This window comes from Micropterus salmoides, unplaced genomic scaffold, assembly GCF_014851395.1.
Source record: "Micropterus salmoides isolate LMB-PRFRI ecotype aquatic unplaced genomic scaffold, ASM1485139v1 Ms_hic_scaffold_5, whole genome shotgun sequence".
NCBI lineage: Eukaryota > Metazoa > Chordata > Actinopteri > Centrarchiformes > Centrarchidae > Micropterus > Micropterus salmoides.
This window is the reverse complement of record NW_024044237.1, coordinates 25,504,261-25,531,743: the sequence shown is the minus strand read 5'-3', so window position 1 is coordinate 25,531,743 and position 27,483 is coordinate 25,504,261. Positions and strand designations below refer to the sequence as shown.

General features: G+C 39.1%; 1 protein-coding gene across 1 annotated transcript; it reads left to right on the top strand.

Moving 5' to 3' along the window:
• Positions 1 to 27,483, top strand: LOC119888370 (sodium bicarbonate transporter-like protein 11). The gene is made up of 20 exons (XM_038698928.1): positions 1 to 213; positions 13,266 to 13,316; positions 14,127 to 14,222; positions 14,721 to 14,764; positions 15,118 to 15,337; positions 15,449 to 15,530; positions 15,808 to 15,931; positions 16,582 to 16,791; positions 18,799 to 18,883; positions 19,074 to 19,199; positions 19,310 to 19,423; positions 19,930 to 20,062; positions 20,370 to 20,443; positions 21,601 to 21,874; positions 23,715 to 23,821; positions 24,146 to 24,311; positions 24,516 to 24,689; positions 25,940 to 26,135; positions 26,779 to 26,948; positions 27,398 to 27,483. Exons 1-20 carry the CDS (start codon positions 153 to 155, stop codon positions 27,453 to 27,455), a joined length of 2,565 nt encoding a protein of 854 aa, XP_038554856.1. The 5' UTR covers positions 1 to 152; the 3' UTR covers positions 27,456 to 27,483.

The following is a 27,483-nucleotide window of genomic DNA, read 5'->3' as shown; positions in this document are numbered from 1 at the left end:
TTGTGGGCCTGCCTGCAAGACAATTCATTCATGCTGCGACTGCCACACAGGAACCACATTATTAAATCACATTATTATCAGCTCTGTACAGAGTTCCCATTGCCATATCCGAAATATCAGATTTTTGTGTACACTGCAAGAGTTCCATCTCGATGAAGACCAACAAGGAAACCGAGGAGATTTCAGGAGTCACTTTGAATCATTTTGCTGAAGGTAAGGGTCATAAAACTGTATCAAAGTCAGACCTGAGTCACAATAGTATCTGTGAAAGATCATTAGTGTTTGTTCTTTTCTTTGTGGGAGCACTAGATGTGATAATTGTACTATACCAGCAAATAACTTGTTTTCACACATAGAATTATCCTAAAGAAGATGAAGCTATTATTGGCTGCTTTTTCATTGTGCACTGGTCCTCAAAATACCGCAGCTATGACTCTGTTTCAGATGAGAGACATTTGGAATGAACAACCAAAGAGGTTCTGTCTCCAGCAGCTCCAAAGCATTTGCAATCACCAAACAGGAACATAAAGAGAAACAGAAAAGTACAAATTGCTTTGACAAACAAGGTGCACTTTGGAGTACGATGTGTTTCCATTATGTTCAGTTTCATTGTCAAACGTTTAATTGGGCTTTTTCACCAAGAACACTTCTATCCAGTGGGGACTCCAGTGGGGAAGTGTGAGACCTTTAAGTGAGTATACAACATGAAAAAAAAAACAATTTCTTGTTATTAAATCCTCAGTCCTCATCCCTGGTGCCTTTTTGTTTCTGAACAATAGACTTTGCTGCCATCTCATGGCAGATGAAGGGAACAGTGTCCCAGTTCTTTTACACCAAAATTTAAGAAGCTTACTTATCTGCGGTGGAAACTTGGTTAATTTTGTTTGCATCCACCCACCCATCAAAACTCAAGCTGGTCTGTATGAAATAAAAGTTTACTGAGCACCTGTAACTGCTTTTGATGACCCTTTCAGGGTTGTAGGCTTGTAACGTTTAGAAAAAGAACAAGCAGGCATTCAGTTTGTCATGCCTGCTAGAGAGTGGCACCTTATGGTGTTTCCATTGTCTGGTCATCGCATGTATCTGTCTGGAAAATTGTTGTGCTGGGAAAAGTTGTGATTCTTTATTGAAAAGTAATATATAGGTCAAAGTATTATTAATAATGGTATATGGGTAAAAGTAGTACTATAAAGTACATAATTTCCTGGGTAGATTTGAATGAATGAATCAGGAAGTAACAGCTAGTAAATCAATAGCAAAGTAGTTCATGTTTTACTCTGAATCAAGAATTATATAAGACACTTAAGAACAAAATGCTAGATGTTATGATTAGGAGACTTATTGGTTGATTTTTAACTGATGTAATAATTGATTGCTGAATATTGCTTGTTTATGTTAATGTGCATACTACTTTCTATCTTGCCAGGTAAAGTGCTGAATCTTATTGTTGTTGTTCATGACTTTTTGTCTGTTACTTGCCTTTTTTGTGCCAAGTATCTTGCAACTAGCACTATTAGGTCATGAATGACACAAGACAAAGATGCATATTTACGTTGCTATTCCCCTTGTTTATCAGCTAATAGGTAGTAATAGTAATTCTCTACCTTTTTCAATTGCCCCGAGCAGCAGGTCTGACAGTGAGTTGTGGTCTAACTGCTGGGGGCAGTGTGTCTTTAGTTTGAGCCTAAAACAGCGTTTTTTGTTTCTTTTTTTCCCCAGATCTGTTTGCGTCTGTCATTGCATCTGGCTTCAGCTAATTCACACGTCTATTCTTGATGAAGCCTGACAGGGCAGAGTGTTGCTTGTTCCTCACATAGTGCATTTATTAGGGTTTGCAGCAGTTATGAAGATTTCACAGACATCTGCACAAACATGATGTCAGAGGGAAAGATGAATCATTGAAATAAATACTGTATGTACATAGAAAAACGAGTGTGAATAAGTGAAAGATTGACATTTACCCTCCTTAGTGTCTACTGTGAGAATAATTGAAAATATAGTTAAATGTCTGTTTTTTTTTGAATGAGTTGCTTTTGTCTTTGTATCTTGACGCAGCTGAATACATAGTCTTACAGATCGCTTCATACTATTCCTCTGATTGGCAATCGATGGCAGTAATGTGCCAAGAAATGCAGCTATGTGATGACACAGGCAAGAAAGTAGAAGACTGCAAACTAACAAATGTGGATGGAAACAATGTATGTTTAAAATTCTTCTAAAGATCTGCTCCACAAATGTTTTAGACGTTAGGACATTTATTCAACAAGTTTATATATAGGTGGAAAGGATACAAAACATTTGCTGTATTTCAGTCTAAACTGAATTTTGTTTGTTTACAATAAAACTTCACAATGTACCTTTAACGTATAGCTGTAACACCACTTTTATACAAACATAAACATAATAAATAATGAAAATGCTATAATAACTGAAATAATGAAATGTTTAATAAATAAATAAATACAATGTTTTATTCAGATTCCCTTCTTGAAAGTTTTGAAACATTTAGTAAGCTAAGTAAAATATTTACCCCATTTCTCTCTCATTTTCACCCATAAAATCAAACTCCTTCCCACCCAGAAAACACTTAAATGAAAAATAAAACTGAAACATATATACTGTATCTAACCAACTCTCATAGGATCAAATTCAATTCAAAGCACTTTATTTTTCCAGAAACACACAACAATACACCAAACACATCACATATCAACATTAAACAGTTGTAAGTAAATAAGTAAACAACAAAATCCAAACATCAAGATCCCAAATATGAATTAACAAACATAATAAAGAGAAAAAAAGGGACAAGACCACAAGACAGAAAAAGAGTTCCTAATTTTGTGCTGACTCAAGAGCTATAAATCTTGCTGCTACCAAAACACCAAACTCAGTTCACTTACTTATTTATTTTAAGCTACCCATAGTATGTAGTCATAGGCACAAGGACCCAGCAGAAACAAACACCCCCTTTCAAGCCCATACTTTCTTTTCCTGCACTCCCACTTCCACCCTCAAACCCATGTGCTGCTGGAGGAGGTGATTTTACCTCAGTGTGTGTGTGTGTGTGTGTGTGTGTGTGTGTATGGCAAGATATTGAGAAGAGATCACCAGTGAGTGCAGAGCATTTGGGAGCAGAGAATGATGATGGGTTGACCTTTGGTATGCGTCTCACCTAAATAACCTGGAGAGCATGGAAGCCAAAAAGGTCCTCCAGTTTGTGTCATCTGGTAAGTTTAACAGGGGTGGAGTGAGAAGGTTTTTCATCGTGCAACCTGAGAATACACCCTCTCTACAGTATGGATGTGTGTATGTGTGCTGTTAGCATCACATATATTTTTTAAAGCACATATACTGCAGGCTTTCATCTTTAGAAGTACCCATTATTTCCATTATTTGCCTACCTCTATTTACAATTTTTATGTCTTTACAATCTTGATAGTAAAATCACAGAATATGAGCAAGATGTTTTTATTGCCAGAAGAGCCAGGGAGTCAAAAGCAAAGGATATGAGTCAATATTTACAAGATGGCAATAAATGGTACACTTGTCTGTCATGGAATATTTTTAGCATCTCTTTTAACAATCTCATAGTGCCACACTGAGGAAAGGAGTCGCTCCAGAAAAGTCCATTAAACTGATTTAAAAGTACTTATTTGGTTTAACTGTTGTTGTATTAAGTGGGAGTCTATTAAGTCTATAACTTTATGCTGCCATAGTGTCTTGTTAACAGTGCAGCAATAGTAAAACTTCTTCTGTCATGCCACTGGCTGTCCAACACACTAGAGATGAAGCAATTATTTGAAAGGAAATTAACTGGTAACTATTTTGATAAATGTTGAATAATTTTTTCCTAGCAAAAATACAGAGCATTAATAGGTGCAGCTTCTCAAATGAGAGGCTTTGATTCTTTTCTTTATCTTATGTAATTGCAAACTGAAGAAGTTTGGGTTTTGGACTGTTGGTCTGACAAAATGATGAGTGATTTGAAGATGTAATGATTTTATAGACCAAACTAGTAAACAATTAATTGAGAAGATAACTGGGAGATTCATCCATAACAATCATTAGTTGAAGCTCACCATTCTTTGTTACTGTAAGATGAGATTTATTTTGTTAAGATTTATTTTATAGATGACTCCATTTACGGAAATAAGTTGCATAATTTAATTAATGTTAACTATATACATATGTTGTATTTTGTTTCTGAGCTGTAACAGGAACTACATGGTGATCTTTGACAGTGTTTGTTGTGTGTGTTCCGCGGTCGCGGGCGTGTGATGGATCATTAAACAAGTGGACGCAGTTCTCCTAAAGGAGTTGTCCCCTGCTCTTATTTTACCCACATCTACCCAGCACTACATAGTTAACGCCACAAGAAAGGTTCGGCGTTACACTGGTGGCAGCGGATGTGTGGTCTGCAACTTTTGCGGACTTTCGAGTATTGCCGGGGATTAACGAGTTAGCTGCATGTGCTACCACGACACGTTCTCTTTTTTTTCCTCATCGTGGACTGCTCCTGCTACAAGCTAGATTTAGCTGAACTAGTTACTCAGTTGGATACTGGTGGAATAAAACGGCCTTTGTTGGACATTTACTCACCAAGACAACATCAAAAGACAACATATGTGAGTAACAGAGACTGGCAAAGTGGCATTTATTTATTTATTTATTTTTTACTGCTCTCCGTGGATGATCAGTCTACTTGTTGGAGGCCTGCTTGTGAACTTGTTTGCGCGGGACGCGTGTATGGAAAGGTTGTTCACATCCTACTCTGGATACTGTAACCTCAAGATGGACTTGCCTAGCACATCAAGCTAAGACTGGTAATTGTCAAAACCCTCTTCTGAACTTTACACACGAAAAATTACCAAAAAAAAATTAAAACGTGGTTTCTGGAATTAACCATGGCCACTCAAAATAACTTTTGGAATGAACTGCCCTTTTCTGGCTCTAATGTGCCACATTGTAAGGGAGGTTTTCTACATGTTTTCATGGGAGATGGCAAAGAAGACTTTTCAAAGTGGTGCAGACGTTATTCATTTAGCTGACGCTTTTATCCAAAGCGACTTACAATTGCTATACATGTCAGAGGTCACACGCCTCTGGAGCAACAAGGGGTTAAGTGTCTTGCTCAGGGACACAATGGTGGATGGGTCACAGTGGGGGATTGAACCTGGGCATCTTATCCATTGCGCCATCACCACCCCGTATGTAGAGGCTATTCCAGATTATGATGAAGACAGTTTGGCTAAACTGCTGCCCACACACCTAGGGTGTGCCTCTTTCAGTTACTGGGATAGCTTATCTGATGCAACAAAATCGGACTATACCGCTGCTAAAGACAAACTCAAAGCTGTTTTTGGACAGACTGCTTATCTGTTTACATTTCAAAGTTATGTCAATGCATGCACTCGCGTGCCTGATGAGGCCCTCCCAGTGTTTGCTGCTGAAATTTGCTGATTGGTGGAAGAAGCTTTTCCAACGTATGGACAAAATGCTAAAGATGGAGAAAAATACAGACGTTTCATTGCTGGAATTGATCCATATCTTCAGCTGCGTTGTCATGAATAAGGTGTAAAAACACTGGATGAGGCGCTTCAGTTCACAATATAGATTGAGACTGCCCATCAAGCTAGCAGGGCGTTTGCATCTTCAAACTCTCTGCAGCATTTTTCTCAGACACCTACCTCACCTGCTATCTCTCCATGGGCAACCACTCACCTTCCTGCATTTTCTACTTCTCTGGGTGTCTACTCTGCAACCTCAGATGATCTCAGAAAAATGCAGAGAGCACTGGATACGCTTTCAGACAAGGTTGAGCAGTTACAGCTGGAGGTGCAACAACGGTGACAGGACACACGACGTGGCTCATCAGACTACAGATATCGTCAGCGAAGCTCGACTCCTGACAGTGGGCGAGGCCGCAGCCATTACTATTCACCAGAAAGGAATAAATACAGAGATTCTTCCTATGACCGATACTCATGATGGCTACAGACCTTCAAGGCATGGAAGAGACCGGTACGACAGAGGGGATTCTCACACTCGTTCTGGATCTTCTGAGCGCCATGCACGGGGCTACAGCCCATCATCCAGAGACTACTCACAGCGTGGCCGCTCTCCTGACCGCCGTGAGGACAGACATCCCTCTCACCGCTCTCAAAGTCCTTGACATGTACGGTTCCATTCACCTTCTCACACTGGATCGAACAAGGTAAACTACAAGTAGTTGACAATGAGGGCCAATTGCCAGCTACTAACTTTACCAAGGCCCATAAAGACAGTAATGCCCTACCCATTGACTTTACCAGAGACAGTTTATCTGAAGTGGATGTGTCAAAGACATATGTGTCAGTTTTGAGGACACTGTTGTGCATGCTTTTGTTGACACCGGAGCAGACATTTCAGTTATCAGTGAGGTGGAAGAATCTGAACACATCAGAATCTGATTGAAGACAGCACAAGCCCCTGGGCCAGCCCAGTGGTAATGGTAAAAAAGAAAGATGGCACATACAGATTTTGTGTTGATTTTAGGAAACTGAACTCAGTCACCATCACTGATGCACATCCCCTCCCCAGAGTGGATGATAGTCTAGATGCACTGTCTGGCTGTGTTTTTTTTCAACCATGGGCATGTCAAACAGATACTGGCAAGTGGAAATGGAGTCCTCAGACAGACCCAAACAGCATTCACAACAGGTGACGGACTCTACCAATTCAAAGTAATGCCCATGGGTCTGAAGAACTCACCTCCAACTTTTCAGAGACTAATGGAGCTTGTTTTGAGAGGTCTCCACTGGACAACATGTGTGATTTATCTCAATGACATCATTTGTATGGGACAAAACTTTGATCATCTTAAAAACCTGACAGACATTCTCTCACGATTTAGACAGGCTGGTTTAAAGCTGAATCCACGAAAATGTGACTTTTGTAAGCCTGCAGTCAAATATATGGGACACATTGTTTCACGTGATGGACTTACACTGGACCCTGTCAACAGCCACCATGTAGGTGAGTGGCCTGTCCCACGATCACCAACTGAGGTAAGAGCATTTTTGGGATTGTGCTCATATTACAGCTGGTTTGTGCACAAGTATGTATTCATTGCTCATCCTCTTCACAGACTCACACAAAAGAATGTACCATTTCAATGCACTGAGGAGTGCTCAACTGCATTTCAGACATTAAAAGATGCACTGACCTCTCCTCCAATAATGGCCTTTCCAAATTTTCATCAGCCATTCATTCTCAGTACAGATGCATCTAACTATGCAGTTGGCACAGTGCTCTCACAGGTTCAAAATGGGAATGAACGGGTTATAGCATATGCAAGTCATGTTCTGACCCGCACAGAAAAGAAGTGGTCCACATATGACAAAGAACTCTGGGCCATTGTCTGGTCTGTCAGACACTTCAGACACTACTTGAGCTGTAATTCATTTACAATCATCACTGATCACCGACCGTTACTCAGTCTACAGAAACTGGATGTCACACATGACCCCACAGGACGACGAGGTCGTTGTGCTTTGGAGTTGGATCTGTACGATTGGACAATAATACACAAGGACGGGAAGAAACACACTAACGCAGATGCAATGTCACAGATTCCCTCTTCGCAACAGGGCCTAGTGGTCTCAGAGGAAACAGTGCCTCCCTCACAGGAAAACCACTCCTCTCCTGTAAAACTGGACACTACTCCTACAGTTTCACAGTTGCACAATCTACCAGTGCAGCCTTCTTCTGTTGACAGCACAACAGCTTGGAAGTGCTCTACAGAGTAAGACATTGCAGTTGTTCAGACAGGTACAACAGGCACAGAGCTGTTGCAACACACACTTTCTAGTCAAGGAAATGACATTTTGGCTAACCAACTTTGTGACCCGATTCTTTCTGAAATGTACAAAGGGGTGCAACAACACAAGCGACCCTACCTCAGACATGTAAAAGGGAAAATTCTAAGGAAGCTCTGGTGGCAATTTCCAAAATTTGTACTGTGTGACGACTTGCTTTGTCGACCAGCTCACATTGCACCAGGACACCCAGTTGTGTATCAAGTGTTGATTCCCCCCTGTCTAATCACAGAGACTATGCAAACTCTCCATGGCTCACCCTGCTCTGGTCATTACAGCGCTGATCGCACTTTCAAGAAAGCCCTAACTATGTGCTATTGGCCAAGCATGAGGTCTGACATTGATAACTTTTGCGATATGTGTCATACCTGCGAAGCTTACAGGAAACCTGTACCACAACACAGAGCTCCACTACAATCCATACAAGCAGAAAGACCATTCCAGTTTGTGTGCACTGGTATTACTGAGCTCCCAGTCACTTCTCAGGGACATATGTGCTTGTAGTGCAAGATCATTTTACAAAGTATGTTAACGCTTTTCCTATGGCAGATCAGAAAGCAACTACAGTAGCAAAACTACTTTGTGAGAGATACATTCCTGAACATGGAGTTCCAGAGGAACTGTTTTCAGATCAGGAAAGACAATATGAATCAGAAATCATTCAAACAATATGTCAGACTAAAAATCCAAAAGAAAAGAACCTCACCATACCACCCCCGTGGAAATGGGATGGTTGAAGGATTTAATAGGACTCTAAAAGGACACTTGGCTAAACTCATTCATGATTATGGTGGTGAATGGGACCACTATTTGCCAGCAGTGGTTCTCTCATTTAACTCTACTTCACATTCTAGCACTGGATACTCGCCTTACTTTCTTGCTCATGGCAGAGAACCTCGTGTTCCAGCTACTGTGAATCTCTCTCCACCTGGGGTATCACAGACTCCACAGAACTATGGCTCTGAACTGGTGAGATGACACAGTTTTTCAGGCTGTTCGTTCTCATTGTGAGGAACAGAGACTCAAGCGTCAGTACTACTTCAACAAACCTGTTAAGTTCAAACCTTATCATTGGGGCGACCTTGTATGGATGGACGATCCCACTACGCTGATAAAGAAACTGGACCCTCACTGGACTGGACCTTACAAAGTTGTCTCAGCTGATAACAATGGACTCGCATATAAACTTTTGGACTTGAGGCATCCCCAAGCTGGAACAAAAGCTGTTCACTATGATCGATTAAAGCCTTATCGTACCACTCTTGATACATCTTCAGCACCAGAGAACCACCCTGTACCTCGCCAGCATATGGACGCTTTCCCCAGGTACACGTCATTATCTGGTTCACTCCCTATGTACTCTGTACCATGTGACAGTGGACAAGCTTCTGCCCCTGCCTGCCCCTCTATTCCTATTCTATTATAAGGAGGACGGGTCTCAGAAGTCCAGCCACAACAGAACGAACAGACTGTTCTGGTGACACACTCACTACTCGTTCAGGTCGGGTTGTTCGGAGACCACAGCGGCTTAAACAACAACAACAACAACAACAACAACAACAACAACAACTGCACGTCAACATTTGGAATGTATATGTGTTTTGCTGAATGCCAATATACATATGTTACCTGTGTTTAGGGGTTTCATTATATTTGATGGGTTTGAAGTGTAAGTGTTGGGCAATTTTGCAAAACCTGTACTGCCGGTAACGAAATGTGGTAGTTGATGGATGATAGCATACGTACAATGGTTATTTCCACACAGGTGACTTACAATGTTTTGCTATTTTCTTTGCAGTTATAGAGTTTATTGTCTCTGCTGTGTTTAAATTCTTAGATGAGATTTTATTTTTTTATAACCTGTGAAATGGGGACATTTCATCTGAAGAAAGGGAAGAATGTAAGATGAGATTTATTTTATTTATTTTATAGATGACTCCATTTACGGAAATAAGTTGCATAATTTAATTAATGTTAACTATAAACATATGTTGTATTTTGTTTCTGAGCTTTAACAGGAACTACATTACATGGTGCACCTTGCCTGAAAAGTTAGTACCGGCCAAGGTTGGCGGAGTGATATGAGGAGGAGGTGATATGTGATGGATCATTAAACAAGTGGACGCAGTTCTCCTGAAGAAGTTGTCCCCGTGCTCTTATTTTACCCACGTCTACCCAGCACTACATAGTTAGCGCCACAAGAAAGGTTCAGCGTTACATTACTATTATCTTAAGGCTTACAACCGTTATGCAGGTTTTAAGCCATCCAACAAATCTGGATTCATGCCATATGTAACAATCTTCTCTGATATCTAAGTGAGAAAGAAAAACTCCCTTCAGTACTCTGGCTTGTAAAGTATAAGCTGTGTGACTATGATTACCGCTGGTCCAGTGGTCATGTCCACCATGCTAGATAAACGAACATCAGGCAGTCTTTATTGTCAGTCTTTGAGGTGTTGGGGTGGAATGAGCTGTAGTTCCCACTTCCTGTTATTTGCTTATTATCAATATATGAATGTGTGCATTGTGAGTACACACTGTTCTTGGTACAGCTGCTCGCACCCAGCATGGTCAAATTCAGTGCTGAAAATGTTGATTAAGTGAATACTATATTTTTACTACAAAGCACAAAATTGAAAAGCAGGCCTCCATATTTAAATCTTACATATTACAAGCACAAACATCATACTTCTTCTGCCTTGATGATTTGACCTCGTAGTTCTCAGCTTTGTAGCTCGGTGCTCTTGTTACTAGAGACCCAACAATGGTTCCTCTGCTTCCTATCGCTCAAGGACATCCTCTGCCCACAGACAGCAAGGTGGCAGGGATTAATAAAACATGCCTAAGGCTAGGGGTAGCCTTGTTTGTCCAGCGAGATAGAGGAATTACAGGCATCAAATCAGAAGAATTAACAGAGTGGTGGTTTTGTTTGTCAGAGTTTATTTTACTGAAAGATGCCAAACAATTTTAGATTGAAAGATTTTGATGAAAATAATGTATTATCTGTTGGTTGGTACATGTAGTAAAAAACATCATGAATAATTTATATTTATGTTGTCAGATGCACATATTAAATCTTGGAAACAACAAATATATAATAAATTTCTCTATAAATAAATTAACACAGAGATACAGGATTAGAAAAAAAATAAAATGTATTTTTTATTTCACTAGTCTTTAATGAACTGCATAAAACCTGTTTTACAATAGCTCACAAACAGGGTCAGAGAGCAGACTATTTTAAGGAGATGTCGATGTCAAAGTTGCTGCTCCCCTTTTGGAAAAACTCCAGGCTTGACTCACACTTCTGTCACTGTCAATGCCACAAGACTGCAGTTTGAGGAAGTCAGCCTGCCTGCGAACAGGCATGAGCCATCGTAAGCTACAAGCCTGCAGAAAGTAAAATATTATATCAGATAGAGTTTTACTGTAGCACTGTGCACTGAATGAACAGTAGAGTTAAAACCTACAGGGGACATTCCCCACACTGACTGTTCTGTGAGTTACTTTTGAGGCACGAGTTTCATTTATGTCTTCACACCAATTTTACTATTGGAACTCATGAGAGACGTGTGGGATATTACTCTTAAGTGGTAGTCAGTCTCTACTGTTGATGATGCAGCTGATAAGATATAATAGAGTATTTACAAACTTGACCTTTATCTTTATAGGACAATATTGTAAAGGTCTCAATCAGGCAGACTAAATTATCCCCCACACATCCACCTCTGGTGCAAACAGCTTGCTGCATAAGGCACCCTGTTGTCTGTGCAGACTCCTGTGAAGTGGAGGAGGCCTGGGAATGTTCTGTCTAATCTGCTCTGAGATATAGCCTTGCTCGGGAGCCCCTAGAGATAATCTCTGCCTCAGACAAGAGCTGCAGCAGCGTCTCACAGATATACATGACAAACATCAGATACAGCTGGCGTCAGATTTTCGTGTTAGCTGAGAGCGAAGGGGTCACATGTCGTTTTTCACTTGTCGTCGTCAACACTTCCATAACTGACACCCACCTTCTATCTCCATAATCTTATATCCTATAATGTGTTACCTTACTTTAAAGGCCTTCAAGGTCTGACAGACTTTGTGACATGCTGCCAACAATGATTCCACAAGCTCAGATGTTATGCATAACTTTAGCTTTTTAATTGAAAATGTTAATCTCTGTCTACAAAATCTGTCAGTGTGTGTAATGGGAGAATAAAAAGACTGACATTTTTCTGCAGGGTAGAAAAAAGCTGGTGAGTGCAAAGTGTTTTTTTTTTTTATTGCAAGCGCTACTGTTGCATAGGGCAGACACAACATGGTCAAACTGTTCTCAGTCAACATGCAGTCCAGTTTTCTGCAGTTTTATCACCATGCGCTGATTAGTTTCTGCGTCAACATCTACACAAAAACACATTAGGTCTGTAACAAAGAGACTTCAGTGCTTGAATTCATGTTTAAATATTTAAGATGTTACGGTGTTTGTATGTATTGGTGGCCTATGGGTTTAAGGCCCTGATCATAAACTGCAATGTGCCTGAATAGAGTCTGGTCGAGACTTATCCCCCCTTATTTCCTGTCACTGCTCTACTAACCATAAAATATTCTTTTAAAAGTTGTGGTGTCATGAGTCCATGTCCACTGCAATCCACAGAACCATACAAAAGAAATGTTTTATTTTTTACTTTTTTAAATGTTAATTTCTTATTTATTCTGTAAACCATAAAATTATTATATAATTTTCTGTCATCTCAATGCTGTTAATGCCTGATTCACGCTACCAGGAAAAATGTGGGGGGAAAACAAATATAATAGTTGTCAAATGTATATCAAGTCCTGGAAAAAATGCTCACCATATGTGTGATTTTAACTGTAGCACATGCACTACCCACAGGTGTCAAATTTTATAGCATGAGAGACAACAAGGCCAGAAAAAAAGATTTGGGTTCTGCATTAAATCTCAGAATTAAAACTGCAATAACCAATATTGTTACATGAAGAATGCGTCAAATAACTAAATGTAATAGGAACGTGGTCGCTCTTAGTGACAAACCCATAGATAATTATCACCCGACTTCAGTTTCCTTCAGCTCTGTGGAGCTTTCGGCATCTTTCAGCTCATTGTTTTGGTTCACTCTCACCGCTCTCATCAACCTACTTTGCAGAAGGCAGCTGTTTTCAGCTAAGGAGCTCTGAATAACCCAGTGTACACTACCTGGTACCTAATACTGCTAAGACTGCAAATACTGACTTTTCTTTATTCTGCAGTAATAACTGTTTAATATGAATCTAAGCTTTACATAATGTGGTTGAAGATTTCAAGTCGATAAAACAATAATGAAGCCTTTGAATGTGAAATAACCTACAATAAAAATTTAGCATGAAGTTGTGTAAATATCTTATTTGTCTTTTCTCCTACAGACATTCCATCTAACGAGAGGTCGAAGAATGGCTATGTTTTCCAAGAGATGGGTGAGTAGCTGCAGTAATACATATTATATTTACTTTTATTGCTTTTCTTAGCAGGGGCCCTGCTCTTTTAAGTACTCTGCCTTGCAAGCACAAAAAGCTTATTCAGTTTAAGTTCCTCCAGGATACTAAACACAATACAGTAGTATTTCACATGTAAATGTTTTGCAGCAGTTATTTATGCTAATGAAAATGCTTCTGGCTGCTCACTGATGACCCATTTCACATGCTGGTAAGCACAGCCCGTCTCTTTGCTGGTGTGTTGAGAGGTTAATTAATGGCTAAATAATGAGGCAGATGATCTCTGACTCAATGATGGGAAAAGGGAATATTCATAGCTCAATGCTTTCCTCATGAAGGGTTAAGGTTAATTCTCTAATTCTGTGACTGTTTCTTTCACCACTCATAAAACGCGCAATTGAGATGCCATATTTATCATCTATGTAATTAAGGAATTTACAAGGGGCTGCTATTGTTATATTGCTGCATGTCTGGTTTAAGGGGGATTTTTATTGGGTCTCTCTTTCTCCCTCTTGTGCTAGTCAACAGATGGCAGAGTGGTGGGAGGCAAAAACATATTGTCCCTTACTGGTGACACTGTTAATGTGGCTAGCACAACATCCTAACCTTGATAGAAAGAATTTGTTTATCTCACTGTCTTAATACTGGTTATTTTAGTCAATTGTAAAGTGAATTTTAGCAAAAAGTTATTCCGACATAGAAACTCCTCCTCAACTGAAATTACAGTACTGTATATAATGTATAATCTGAGACTTGGTAGATACTTGACTGTGATTTATATTTAATCCACAGAGTTACAGGATGGGGCACAGGAAGGTTCAAGTCAAGATTCACCGGTGACTCACCAGGGCCATATCTATGACAACCAGACCCAGATCAGTGTTTCAGGTGTGTGTGTGTGTTTAAAATAGTACTAAACTATTATCATTATCATATTATACCTAAACATGTCTGGTCTGTGGCGGGATTTGTTCTAAGAATAAATATAAGTTAGAGAGAACAAATGCCTTCATTATTCAACAATACTGATTAAAAAAGATTCATTGCAGTGGTATGCTATTAGGTTGTTTCTACTCTTGTGACTTTCACTGTCTGAGAATAATTTGCAGCCTCTGCAGTTAGGAAATCATGTGTGTCAGCTCTGATTCCCTGAGTCATAATAACTGAGACAAAGTTCATGGACATGAACTGGCAGCTAGTAGTGCTCCCTATTAACTATTAATACTAGAGAGAATGAATTTTATACTTTAGTTATTTATACTACATTTAGTTAATAACTTTTGAAGTATGATGGCACACTTTATAATGAGGATTATAGTAGAGATAAAGTGTCAGAAACAGTGTGTACAAATAGAAATGTCATTTCCGTGTGGTTTTCATTTGCAGATCCTGACTGCCCTGGGTTTGGGCTTTTAAATACAACAAGAAAAGTAAGATTTGCTTTTCCAGTCACCCTTTCTGTGTTATGTCATAATAATTTAATGCAGAAAAGCAGCTTTTGCCACTTCCTTTTACATTTTTTCAGAACATCATTTTCCCAACTGTCCCATTTTAAAGCTAAAATCCCCAAATGTCTACTAAGCTCACACTTCATGTTTTAAATTTACTGACAACTGTGCTAAATCTGAAAGCATCAGAAGTGAGCTGGAAGGAAACGCGTGTATTTAGTTTTTGTTGGGCAATATACAGTTAGCAAAAATCTGAAAATGGACCTTGAAATCTCACCTGTTATTGGCACTATTACACCATCAGTCAAATGTCTCTTGTTATTGGCTTACACTAGTATGTGAAGCCAATGGACTTCCAGGAGGAAGTGCGTGCCCACAGAGACGTAGACAGCTTCCTGGCTCAAGCAAGCATCATTTTGGATGAGAAAGCTGCCACTCTGGATGAGGTCCTGAGGCAAATGATAACTCAAGTGGTGGAGGACGGCCATAGAATCTGTGACGTAGACGAGGTCATGAACTCGCTGTTCACAGACGCAGGAGGAAAGGAGTTTAATGGCGAGTAAAACATGTTAGAAGAACACTTTGAAGCACTTTGAGATGAAAGTGTTTGCTTCAAAGGCTGCTTGATGTGTCAATAGCTTTTTAGTCTGTTTTGTGCTCCTGCAGTTCACCTTCTGTCAGAGACCATTCAGGGTGTGACTGCTACTTCCACTGGCATTCATTACCAGCAGTCCTGGCTCTGTATCCTGTGAGTTCATCTAAAATAATATCTATGTGCTATTTTGACCAGTTTCTTCCAACCTCCAGCTCAGTAGGTGAATGTTGTGAAAAATCTCCCTCTTGATAGTTGCTGAGTTCATATGATTGCACATGGACATCACGCAAAAATATTTTCATTGGAAAAATCATTGTTTTGGCTTTAGTAGGGGGGCTCTACTCTATTTACACCTGCCAATACAGTATGCTGCACAATCACTCATTCATACACTGCTGATTCAAAATGAATTATTTTTCTATCAATTCAGCTCCAGTGTGAGGAGCCTGCAGAAACGTCACGTCTGCATCGCTTGCCTGAAGAGGCCACAGAACTGGGGAGTCAACTGCTGCGAGGCTCGCTACGTCATCCTCATCCTGGCCCCTCCCAGAACAGTAAGGTCCAGCAATCTGACCTGGAACTTGGAACGTGTTGAGCTGAAACAACTGGTTGATTAATTAATTGACAGAATATGAATAGGCAACTATTTTGATAATATATTATTTGTTTGTTTTTTAGGGAAATCTGTCTGATATCATTGCTTTTAGCTTCTTTCTTTTTTCATATAGTAAAAGGATGATTTTTTTTAAATTTGGATTGTTTATTGGACAAACAAGCAACTTGAAGACATCACCTTGGGAAACTGTGATGGGCATTTTTCCAATAACCAAATGGCTAATTGAGAAAATTATAGGCAGTGTAATCACTAATAAAATAACCATTATATGTAGCCTAGTTTGGATCTGGCTGCTGACACTTGTTATATGTCAGTTTGATCCTCTTTCTTTCTGTCACATTAAGTAGCTTTAACCAAATGTTAAATAAAATTGTCCCTTTGTGAGATTGTGAAACTTAAAAGCTTAAAAAATTCCCCTAGCCAGCATATCCTATTCTTAATTCCTTATCAAATAAGAAAAATAAGTACTAAGTGTGATATTTAGCAGAATCTAGGTTAAAAATACATAATTGAAAGAATACAGTCAAATTGACAGAATAGCCCGAATCTGTTAAGCATCTCCTCAACTGTCCTCATCATCCTTTTCAGAAAAGCACCAAGACGGCCATTGAACTTGGCAGAACCTTTGCCACGATGTTCTCCGACATTTCCTTCAGACAGAAGCTTCTGGAGGCCAAGACCCAGGAAGAGTTCAAACAGGAGCTGGTCTACAAGCGACAGCAGCTCTCCATAGTCAATGAGAAGTCGACCGTAGAGGAAGTGGAGGACCCAGATCCACGTAGAGGGAAATCACTTCAGGTGTGAAAGAAGAGCAAAGTAGGGGGTGTAAAACAGACGGTGACAAATTGGCTCTGTGCTATAATCAGTGCAAAATTTATTGAAAATCCATGGACGATCCCAGTATTTTGTCACCCTATCCACGCTCAACACCTCTGTGAAGCTAGGAGGCTCAGCTAGAAACTCAAACCAACCATTTTTATCCACACCAAGCATCTAAATGAACTTATATCACAACATAAATCACTCTGTAATCAGTGTACATGGCTGCAATTATTGCCTTCCACATATCTCTCCTCTCATCCTACACCGCAGTCCGACCACTCTAAAGAAAGCTCAGCTCCAGCTCTGATCAGCTGTGTAACATATCACTCAAATCGCAAAACTCAGGGAGTTATTAGCCGGGGAATAATAACAACAAACGCACCAATATACATTTATAGTTACAACTGCTGACTTACTTTTGCCGTTTTCGCTGTTTTCAGTCCAAAAACAGCTGTTTTCTGTGTGTATAAAGATCGCCCTGGGCTGCCATCTTGGTAGAAGAAGTGTTGCTTTGGAACAGACGGTCTTTATTGTCGTTTACTGGCCAACTTATAGCAACTACACAGACAATATACCAAACGATTTGTCTGCTCAAGACAAAGAGAAAGAGAGAAGGATGAGAGTACGATGTTCTGTTCTCAAGTTGTGGGCCAGTAAAGCAATCAATCTGATGATCAGTCTTCACTGTTTTTATCAATATTTCAATGTTTTGGAAGCTTTATGTTATTTGGAATGTGGTTGTTTGGAGAGAAATAGTGTTTTGAAGAAAACTCTCAATAAAAGTGAACATATAAACAGTAGATATGGCCACAACATGGACATCCGCCTGGTATATTTTTGAAAGTATGTAATAACTGTTGTTTATTAGTTTCTTTTCATCAAATTTACAGTTACAGTTGTATTCCAGATGTATTAGAAGATATTCTGTTGCATTATAACGAGGTGGATGATGGTTTTGATGGTGATATTGCTATTAGATTTTATACCAGGCGAGGATGAAAATATATTTTCATTTATCGCATCTCCTTTTACTCTTTAATAGAAAGATAAATAGATTAATTTACAGTTGATTCATATTCATTAACTTCTGAACGATCAAAGGAGACCTATCATGCATATAGGCCTAATGGTTGAGGAGTTAGTTACTGATTCATTTTGGATATGTTATTTTTCGTCTGTTTTTCCTGGAAATAGGTGTCTGTTTGGAAATGGATAACTATAGAACTGTGATGCCAAAAAGAAATAAACCATAAAAGCTAATATTCAACAATATGGAAACCTAACTCTACCCAACAAGGAATTGTTACTTGTAAAACCAACATTTATATTCTCCACTGTCTGTTAGCTCTCCACATGTGGAGGCCACCCACCTGTTTTCCCACTCCATCCAGGCATATAAAAATGGGATGCAGTAAAGTAAAGTAGTTGAGCCAGATTATCTGATTATCCTGTTTCCACAGTCTATCAGCCAGGCTCGAGGAATGAGAAGCAGCTGGGAAACAGACTGAAAAAAGCTGCCGAGTCTGCCATGGTTCTGGCAGCAGAATATGTGCAGTTCCATGTAATGATAAAGTAATTCATTATGTCCAGTGTTTAAATTAAGAGGAAATGCAGGAGGCTGGACAAGAGGGAACACCCAAATTTTGCCTAAAGAGAATGCATGTATTTGGGTTTGGTGTGGGTAACCAACCTTTTTAACTTATTCAGCGATTTGTATAATACAAAAACAAAACTGGACAGTCAGGTATGTATGCCAGTATATGTGATTTTAGACTGCTATGTTTCTCCTCAAGTGTCTCTACACTGAATATTTTTTAAAATTCATTATTTATTATGTTCATGCAGTCAGCAAATGTATGAAAATGGACTCCAACTAGTCATAACACAGTATGTGACTAAGTGTTGTTTTCTGAACTAAGTATAAACTTCACACTGACTGAAGTGTCCAGTGGCTCTGACTGAGTTCTGTGTTTTCCTCCACAGTGCACAGATTTCTTTAAAGCCGGTAAAGGTGTATTTGAAGACCTCCGCCGCAGACTCCCCCTCTACCCATCAGACTTCACAGATGGTATTTCTATTTTCTCATAGCACAGCTGCTTCCTAACTGGGCACATATCTAGTGAGCAGATTTGTTACTGCTACAAAATCATGACATTTCTTCTTTAAAAGTCTCACACTTTGAAGATGGCTTGAGGATTTGGCTGCTTTGACTCTTGTGGTTGTTATATATTTAATAACCTGTTAAATAATCCATCAAGGTTTAACTGGGAAGGACCGCTGTCTGCTGAAGTACACGACCACTGCTATTTTCCTCTACATTGCCATTCTACTGCCTGCTATTGCCTTTGGCTCACTGAATGACGAAAGCACCAGAGGGGAGATAGGTAAGAACTGTCTTTACTGTCTTGATCTGCAATATCCTATAATATTATTAATAATTACATATGTAATCTAAAGCATACAAAACTACTGAAGGTTTGCTGTTTTTTGACAGATGTTCAGAAGACTATTGTTGGCCAAGGCATTGGAGGAGTGATCTACGCTTTGTTTGCTGGCTCACCACTAGTCATTCCACTGACCACCGCACCACTGGCCATCTTCATAAGTGGTATGTATTGCGTCCAACTACTTCTACTTCTTAAACAATGAGATTAGAAGCCACATTTAGATTTTTACTAACATATGAATTTATTTGTGGAGCATCACCAGCAAAACTTTGTCCCATACAATTGAGTACATGCAGCAAATGCATTATAAATTCAAAGGCCACCCACAGTGGGAAAATTCGCTGTATGGCGCACAATCGCTCGATCCGGCCATTCTGTACACCACAGGCTGCTGCTATTCACTATCCACCTAGTAGCTTTGCTTGGCTAACTAGTAAAGAAAAAAGAAAAAACAACCACAATAATATATCAGGGCTTGATAAACTTTAACTTATAGCAGTAATAAAAGAGTAAAGGACTTTTAAGATCTGCTTGGAAACCATTTTTTATACTACCTATAAATGGATACAGGAAATGGAATTAAGAAGTATAGTTGATGTGTTATTAATCATAATGATATAATCTGTCTGATTTAGTGTTTATGTGTGTCTTTATGTATGTTTTGTAGTCATCAGGGGCATCTGTGATGACTACGACCTTGACTTTGATGCTTTCTACGCCTGCATCGGTTTGTGGAACAGTCTGTTCCTCATCCTCGGAGGCTTCTTCAATGTCAGCCTGCTGATGAAACTCTTTAAACGGTAAATACACAACACCACTCTCAGACAACTTGTGTAACAATGACATATCATAGACGGAAGCCTCATACTTGCAATAAACAGTATGTAACTAACCATGTGGCCATGAGATCACTGATAATAGAAGAAACCATCTGTTATGACTTCCTGTTTTCAGCCATAATTGTTAATTTTGTTTAATGTACACTCTTCCTGTCTGGGCAATCATTTTGCCTTGAACAGACTGTTATGTCTCTGTGCCTGTAAAAAAACATAATTTTGATACAATGAATGATCACACCATGCTACATTTATTTCCATTATCTCCCAGCTCAACAGAAGAAGTCATTGCATTGTTCATCTCAATAGCATTTGTTGGGGATGCAGTTAAAGGCACTGTCAAAAGTAAGTCACACCAAGGTCAGACTACAATAAACATGTTTTGAATGCTTCTGCAGCAGAGCTATCTTTCTTTAACATTTATTATAGGCATTGTAGCCCACCAAAATACAAATACATCGTGGAGAGAAAAGTAAGCATGAAATCAAACTAGGCCTGTGTGCTGTTGAAAAATAGACAATCCTATTATGTTAGTATAATGGAGTCACATTGCTTCTGTTTATATGTTTTTCACAGGTGTCACAAGATGGTAAATAAATGGATGAGCATATGGTGTTTTCTTCAGAGCTTTCTTCTTCCTTCTTTAAGCCTTAGGCTGTTTTCGACTAAACTACAGTAAACTGAGAAAAGTTTCAACACAGTGCACCGCTTGAATGCTTGAATGCGCTTGAAATACACGGACAATTATTACATAAAAGGGCGATTATATCGATATGTTAGCACAATACGTATAAAGACATCCAAGTCTGTTTTGACATGGACATAAAGTGTATTTTCTTAATATTCTCTACTTTAGGATTAGATTTCTTTTTTGCTTTTTTAAGACTTGAAAATATGTTAAATGAGTCAGTCTCCAAGAGCAAGAATAAAAACACTCATGTTGAGTCTTGGTTTCTTCCTCATGTTAATATGACTGTCATTTCTCATTTTTACAAGATACCAAATTATTCAGTTTTTACAGGATAATTGCTGTAATACAACATATCACTTTATCTTGTTATATCACAAAACGTCTGTCTTCGTATTAGTGTAAAAATCAGTGTATCAGAACAAACTTTTCACTTTACAACACGATTTTTTTGTATGTTATTATGATGTACTGTATAGTAGCTGAACCATGTAAAAGTGTCTCAATATAAATGGAAAAGATCTAATAGAAACGACATGTACATTACATTTACAATTTCCCCTGCGTACATTAACATGCACACAGGGGCAATTGCATATCTTTTCTTACTGTTTTTCATTTATGCTGCAACAACGGGTGTACATAAAATGATTGCCTTTACAAGAAAAGGATCTTATACAAATGAGAAAAGACGCATTATAATGAGAAACTGTGCAAACACTTTCTTTTATAAAGGTGGCAGCAATACACTGATGTAAGTTTGTCCCCACTGTCAACATTTTTTCTTTCTCCTAACCCTAACCTCACTTCCTAGTTTTTAAGCACTTCTACCATGGGCCAACACTGGCGACAACAAACAGCACATTGGTGCTTCAGCAAATAAAAGAGATTCTAGAGAAGAACCAGACGGGAAACACACTCGGGGATCATAATGAGACTGTGTCACTGATGGGACATGCAGGAGGCCATGCATTAATCCTCCTGCCTGAGTCTCTGGTGCTGACCACAAGAGAAAGACCCATCCTCTGTCTGCTGCTCATGTTGGGGACTTTGTGGCTCGGTTATGCCCTCTACCTCATCAAGAGGAGGTATGTTCACTTAAAAAATATATACAGCAAGTAGTGGCACGACCCTTTGGCTTGCACCATGCACTAGCAAAATATAAAGTTACACGGTTACACGTGAAAGTATCATCAGCAACAAGTGACCTGCTGGTGGGTCAGTCATTACAAACTCATGCTTTGCAGCCAAACATGGTTTAAATCCACAGAACTTTATTTCTAAATATAGTGGAGAGCTTGAAGCTTCCAAAAATATCCCAAAATGTCTAAATGCAGAAACTTGAGGAAATGTCAATAGGATGATGACATCTACAATATTTCCATTTGATTCAATGGTCAGCCATGTTCAATAAAGAGTTGGAACATGCAGATAGAGAACATATACACGATGCTGTCAGCGTGACACAAGATTTTTTGTCTTAAAACAAACCTTAAAGCTACTTATGTAAGGGAACATTTAAGATGTATTATAATGGTGCTGAGCTAATTTTAACTACTTCACATTATTTATTAATCTGTCGACTAATTTCTTGATTAATATTCAGATTACTGTAATAGAAGAGTAAAGAAACCAGAAAATATTCACATTTAAGAAGCTGGAATCAGACCATTTTGACTACTACTAAAATTACTCAAACAGGTTCATTGATCAAAATAGTTGACAACTAATTGATTAATCATTGCAGCTTTACTTTGTATACTGTTTGATGTGTAATAATGCATCATATTTTATAAACCGATAATTGTTTTGAATATAAAATCACAATAAATAAAATAAGTAGTCACTGTAACGCAGAAGAATGTAGAGAAGTACAATATTTCCTTTCGAAATGTAGTTTGATGGAAAGTGATTTACGTAAGTACTGTACTTAACTACATTCCTGAGGTACTTAAATTTTCAGGCGATGTATCGGACAGCTGTATAATAGTTTGCAGATTACAGGAGCTGTATGCAACAGTCACTGCCACTAAATGTTGCACTACAGCATCAGCATCTCAGACCAAAACTAGCGGGCACTGCGGCCCACCAGCGTCCATTGAGAAAAACAGTAATTGTACCTTGCATAGTAAAAAAACACACTTTATTGAAACTGGACAGAAACTAAATAAAACTCACCAAAACCTTCATTTTTAGTCTTTCCACTGTTCCAACAATCACAAACTCAATATAAATTTACCGTGTTAGATGAGAAAAAAAGCAGCAGTTGTATTGCTCTCCTCAAAGCCTAAGCCCAAAGTTTCACAGGGTGGGACACGCACGAACATGGAAGCTTCGATGATTATTTTGCGAAACAGTGAATGAAACCACCCAGGAGGAAAATAGCTAGAATCAGCTCAACATTAACAACATTAAATGCTGCTTACATGTTGATTTATCGGTAATAATAATAATAATAATAATTAGTAATAAATATAATATACACTAATATGACTCTAATCTAATTTTGAATGCAATACATTACACATTACATTCTACAGAGGATTCTATAGAGGATCTGGCTACTTCTTCCACCGGTTTAAATACTGGTACACCAGTTTAAAGTACTTATAAATTGTATGGAGTTGGTAGGACCTGAAAAAGAGGGAAAATGTACATTGCAGGAGTCAGGCAGAAGGTTACAAATCTTCAGCAATGATTTTCACCCTTCAGGTATAATAATGTAATACACGAGGTAGATAAATGTGACTCCTGGGATGTCATCATTCTTTCCCCTCAGTTGCAAAACCTTCAGTACTTTTCAGTTATAGATTATTTTTCAAGCCAAGAGAGTAACTGCTGTAAATACAGTAGTAAAAGTATCTGAATTTATTACATCAGAGTTGCACAATGTTGAAATATGTGTCGCTTTCTTTCTTTTACCCACAGCCCATATCTGAATGACAGAGTCAGAGAGGTGGTGTCTGATTGTGCTTTGCCTATCTCTGTGGTGATATTCTCCTTCATTGGCTCCTACCTTTTCCTTGACATACAGCGTGAGTACAGATCTCTCGTATAAAAGAACTGATAGAAGAGTACCCTTGAGACTTAAAGTCACAACTTTGGCACAGAACACCTTTCACTATTCATAAATCACCTATTGGAGGGGGAAAAAAATGTTTGCCTCTAGTGAGCTTTCAGCACAGTGTGGGTTCTGAATCAATCTGGGTCAAATACACTGGGTTGAATGTTCCTTAAAAGAGGCTAAGTAGCAGCAAAGTTCACTATTCAGTAATGTCTTTTACTATGTAATGTTGTCATTTTCTTTTACCTTCCATACTGTTCATATTTGATTTTTATTAATCCTATGCTCCTATTAGTTCCTGTGTTTAGTGTCCATGAGGGCCCGACCTTCAACTTTCCACAATTTGGAAAGCTATCAGGAATGAACACGCTGAGCGCGGTCGGCCTGGGTTTCCTCCTTGCACTGCTCATCTTTATCGATCAGAACATTGTCATCTCACTCACACATGTACCAGAGCACAAGTAAGCCCCCCGAATTTGCATTTCATTGCCAAGACATAACATGTAATTTATGTCTGACATCAGTAACATCAGTTTCACGGCATTTCTTAATTATTGGCAATCATCTCCAGTAGTAGCTCATGAAAGAATTGAAGTACAGCTGCAGTCTTTCATTGACAGACTTCTTGAAACTGGTGTGTGTGTGTGTGTGTGTGTGTGTGTCAGGTTGCTAAAAGGCACAGCGTTCCACTGGGACTTAATGCTGACTGGCTTCATCAACATCCTCATGTCCTGTCTGGGCTTGCCATGGATGCATGCTGCCTTCCCTCATTCCTCCCTACACGCCCGTCAGCTGGCCAAACTGGAACAGCACGTAGAGAACGGACACCTCTACACGACGTGAGTAAAGTTAAAGCAAGGGCAAAAACCAAAAACCAAGCAGAGCTTTGAAAGACATCCAGCGCATGACTGATTGAAAATGCCCTTTTGATTCTGTTTGCATGCTTTGTCAGTTCCAACTCTGACCAAAATAACTAAATAGCTATTTAGTGAAGTATATATTATATGCTTTTGCATTGTTATTTTTGCAAAGCTAATTGTAAAATTATTAAAATACAATGTGAGAGCTCCACTGAAAACAAAAAGAGGGTTTTTTATTGTATAACACAGTCTTCATCAACAGATGCAGTTTCCTCGTTTGAAAGGTAACCGATTTTGAGAAAATCAAGGACTTCTTGTCCATGTTACTTTAACTAAGTTGAGCTTGACATCGGAGACCATGTCATATGGTCAAAAGCTCCAGAACAGGTGAATAAGTGGACCTTGAGTTGAGATGGATTGGTCGATGTTATTTTTCTTATTTCTATTGGGATAGTCCTTTGATGTCATGGTGTAATGTTTACATTGTTTTTTTGCTGTTGTCTACCTATCCTTCCCACCAGACAATCCCACCTTCCACCCTTTTCAGTCCATGTTGCTGTTGTCTCTTGGTCATGCTGCTTTGCTCTATACAACATCAAAATCAGAAAAATCAGGCCCTACCTTACTCTTTACGCCACCCAGCTTCTGGTACAGGCCATGGTTATCTCTCGCCTCGACTATTACAATGCCCTTCTAGTAGGTCTTCCAGCTTGTGCAGTGAAACCCCTACAAATGTTTCAGAACGCAGGAGCACATCTGGTTTTTGTTACTGTGTGACCTCCACTGGCTACCCGGGTCCTCCTGAATCAAATTCAAGAAAATCTGTCAGGAAATGTTTTTTCCATGTAGCTGAAAAAGAAAAACCTGGTTACTAAATCCTCCATGGTGGTTCCAAACCTCAAAGGAAGAAACATCTGTGGGGTAATTCTAATTGGTATTTATTTCTTGTGAAATACCAGATACTTTCACCTGTTTGGGGCCCGTACAAATTATTCAAATAAAACCAAACCCTAAGTAAAAAATCTTTTGACAATCGTGTCTACACTAGTCATAAGCTGTAATTAGGGGTTACAAATAGCCATTGTTATACTTTAGAGGGTCACAAGCCAAAAAGGTTGGCAACAACTGCTCTACAGTCATTATGGTAAGTATTGTACATGTTCTCTGGTCACATAAGAAGAGTTTATTAGGATATTTAAAGTACTTTTCTCTGCCTTTGTGTCAAACAGTATTGTCAGTGTGAAGGAGACACGTCTGACCTCGTTGGTGGCTAACATCCTGATCAGCTTGTCTGCATTCATGCTGCCCATTCCTCTGCAGTGGATCCCAAAACCCGTCCTCTACGGCCTCTTCCTCTACATCGCAGCTACTTCGCTTGATGGGAACCAGATGGTGGACCGCATGGCCCTGCTGCTTAAGGAACAGGTGAGCAGGGAGGACACTGTGGTTTGATTTGTTGGTCAGTTTGCCTGTGTGCATTTTATTATTTCTTTCCTGTTTATCCACAAAACTTCACATGGTGACCACCCCAAATAGCAACCAGTAGTAGATATTTCAGAAAGTTTGATTTCCAGATATACAGTGGGCAAAGAAAGTTCAGGGTAAAATGTATTCCAATTTTGCTGCAACCATGACGAAAACAATTCCACTCAGTGTCTCCTACCATGCTTATTTATACAAGTCTGTATGAGTTTGTGAAATAACTACAAAGTTTCAAAACATAACAAGATGAAGTATTGTTATAACGAGACAGATTTTTAATTAACACATTTCTTGTTAAAACAAACAACAGAAAATATGTCATAATAACAGAAGACATTTGTCATGGTGGCAGAAATAATTTGATATACAAACCAGAATCAATTTGACCAAATAGTAAGATAAGCATGTCACAGGGAAAATTTCCCCACTGAATTTATCATTTTTGCTGAAGGTGTATATTTACACAAAAAAATGTTTACTTTACAACTGTGATGGTTATTAGTCAATCTACTTGTGCTTTAGCAAAACAAAATATAAAGCAAAATGTCACATTTTAGCCACATCACACTCTCACCTCTCTGTCTAGACCTCCTATCCTCCCACCCACTACATTCGGCGTGTGCCTCAGAGGAAGGTCCACTACTTCACCGGGTTGCAGATGGTTCAGCTGGTGATCCTGTGTGCATTCGGGATGTATCCTCTGCCCTACATGAAGATGGTCTTCCCCCTCCTGATGATCCTGCTGGTCCCTGCCAGGTATGATGACCCAGGCCAACAGGGGGCAGAGTGGGGCCATGGAAACCAACACAGATCTACAACATCTGCATAGACCTGACACTAGTCTAACATTAATGCTGAGCTGTTTCTAAAGGGGCACTCCACTGATTTTACACGTGAAGATCAGTTTACAAGTCACACTTAGTGTAAAAAAAGTTAGATAAAGTCTTCTGTGGCTCTAGAGGGAGGTCTGAGGTCTGAGTCTTGAAGAAGAGAATTGATGTTTGGGTCTTTGTCTAATGGATTTATACCTTTGGATATGGACTACAGTTGAAAATTAGCCTGCTGGCTAACACTGGCACATTTACAGAAATGTTGATTAATGTGCACTGTCCTTAAATAAATAAATGAGAAATGAGATACTATTTCTAATTATAATACATGTAACTGTACGGTATCATCTGGTATCTCTCTGTGTTTTATCTCAGGACCAGCCTGCTTCCCAGAGTAATCGACGCCAAGTATCTGGATATCATGGACGCCTAGCACATGTAGAACAACCATATGAAAACAT

Bases quoted from the DNA above. Each gene is read 5' to 3' on its own strand.
- LOC119888370 (XM_038698928.1), top strand. From the start codon at position 153: ATGAAGACCAACAAGGAAACCGAGGAGATTTCAGGAGTCACTTTGAAT. The intron at 20,063-20,369 runs GTAAATACACAA...ATTATCTCCCAG, and splicing joins CTGATGAAACTCTTTAAACG to CTCAACAGAAGAAGTCATTG. The intron at 24,690-25,939 runs GTGAGTAAAGTT...TGTGTCAAACAG, and splicing joins AACGGACACCTCTACACGAC to TATTGTCAGTGTGAAGGAGA.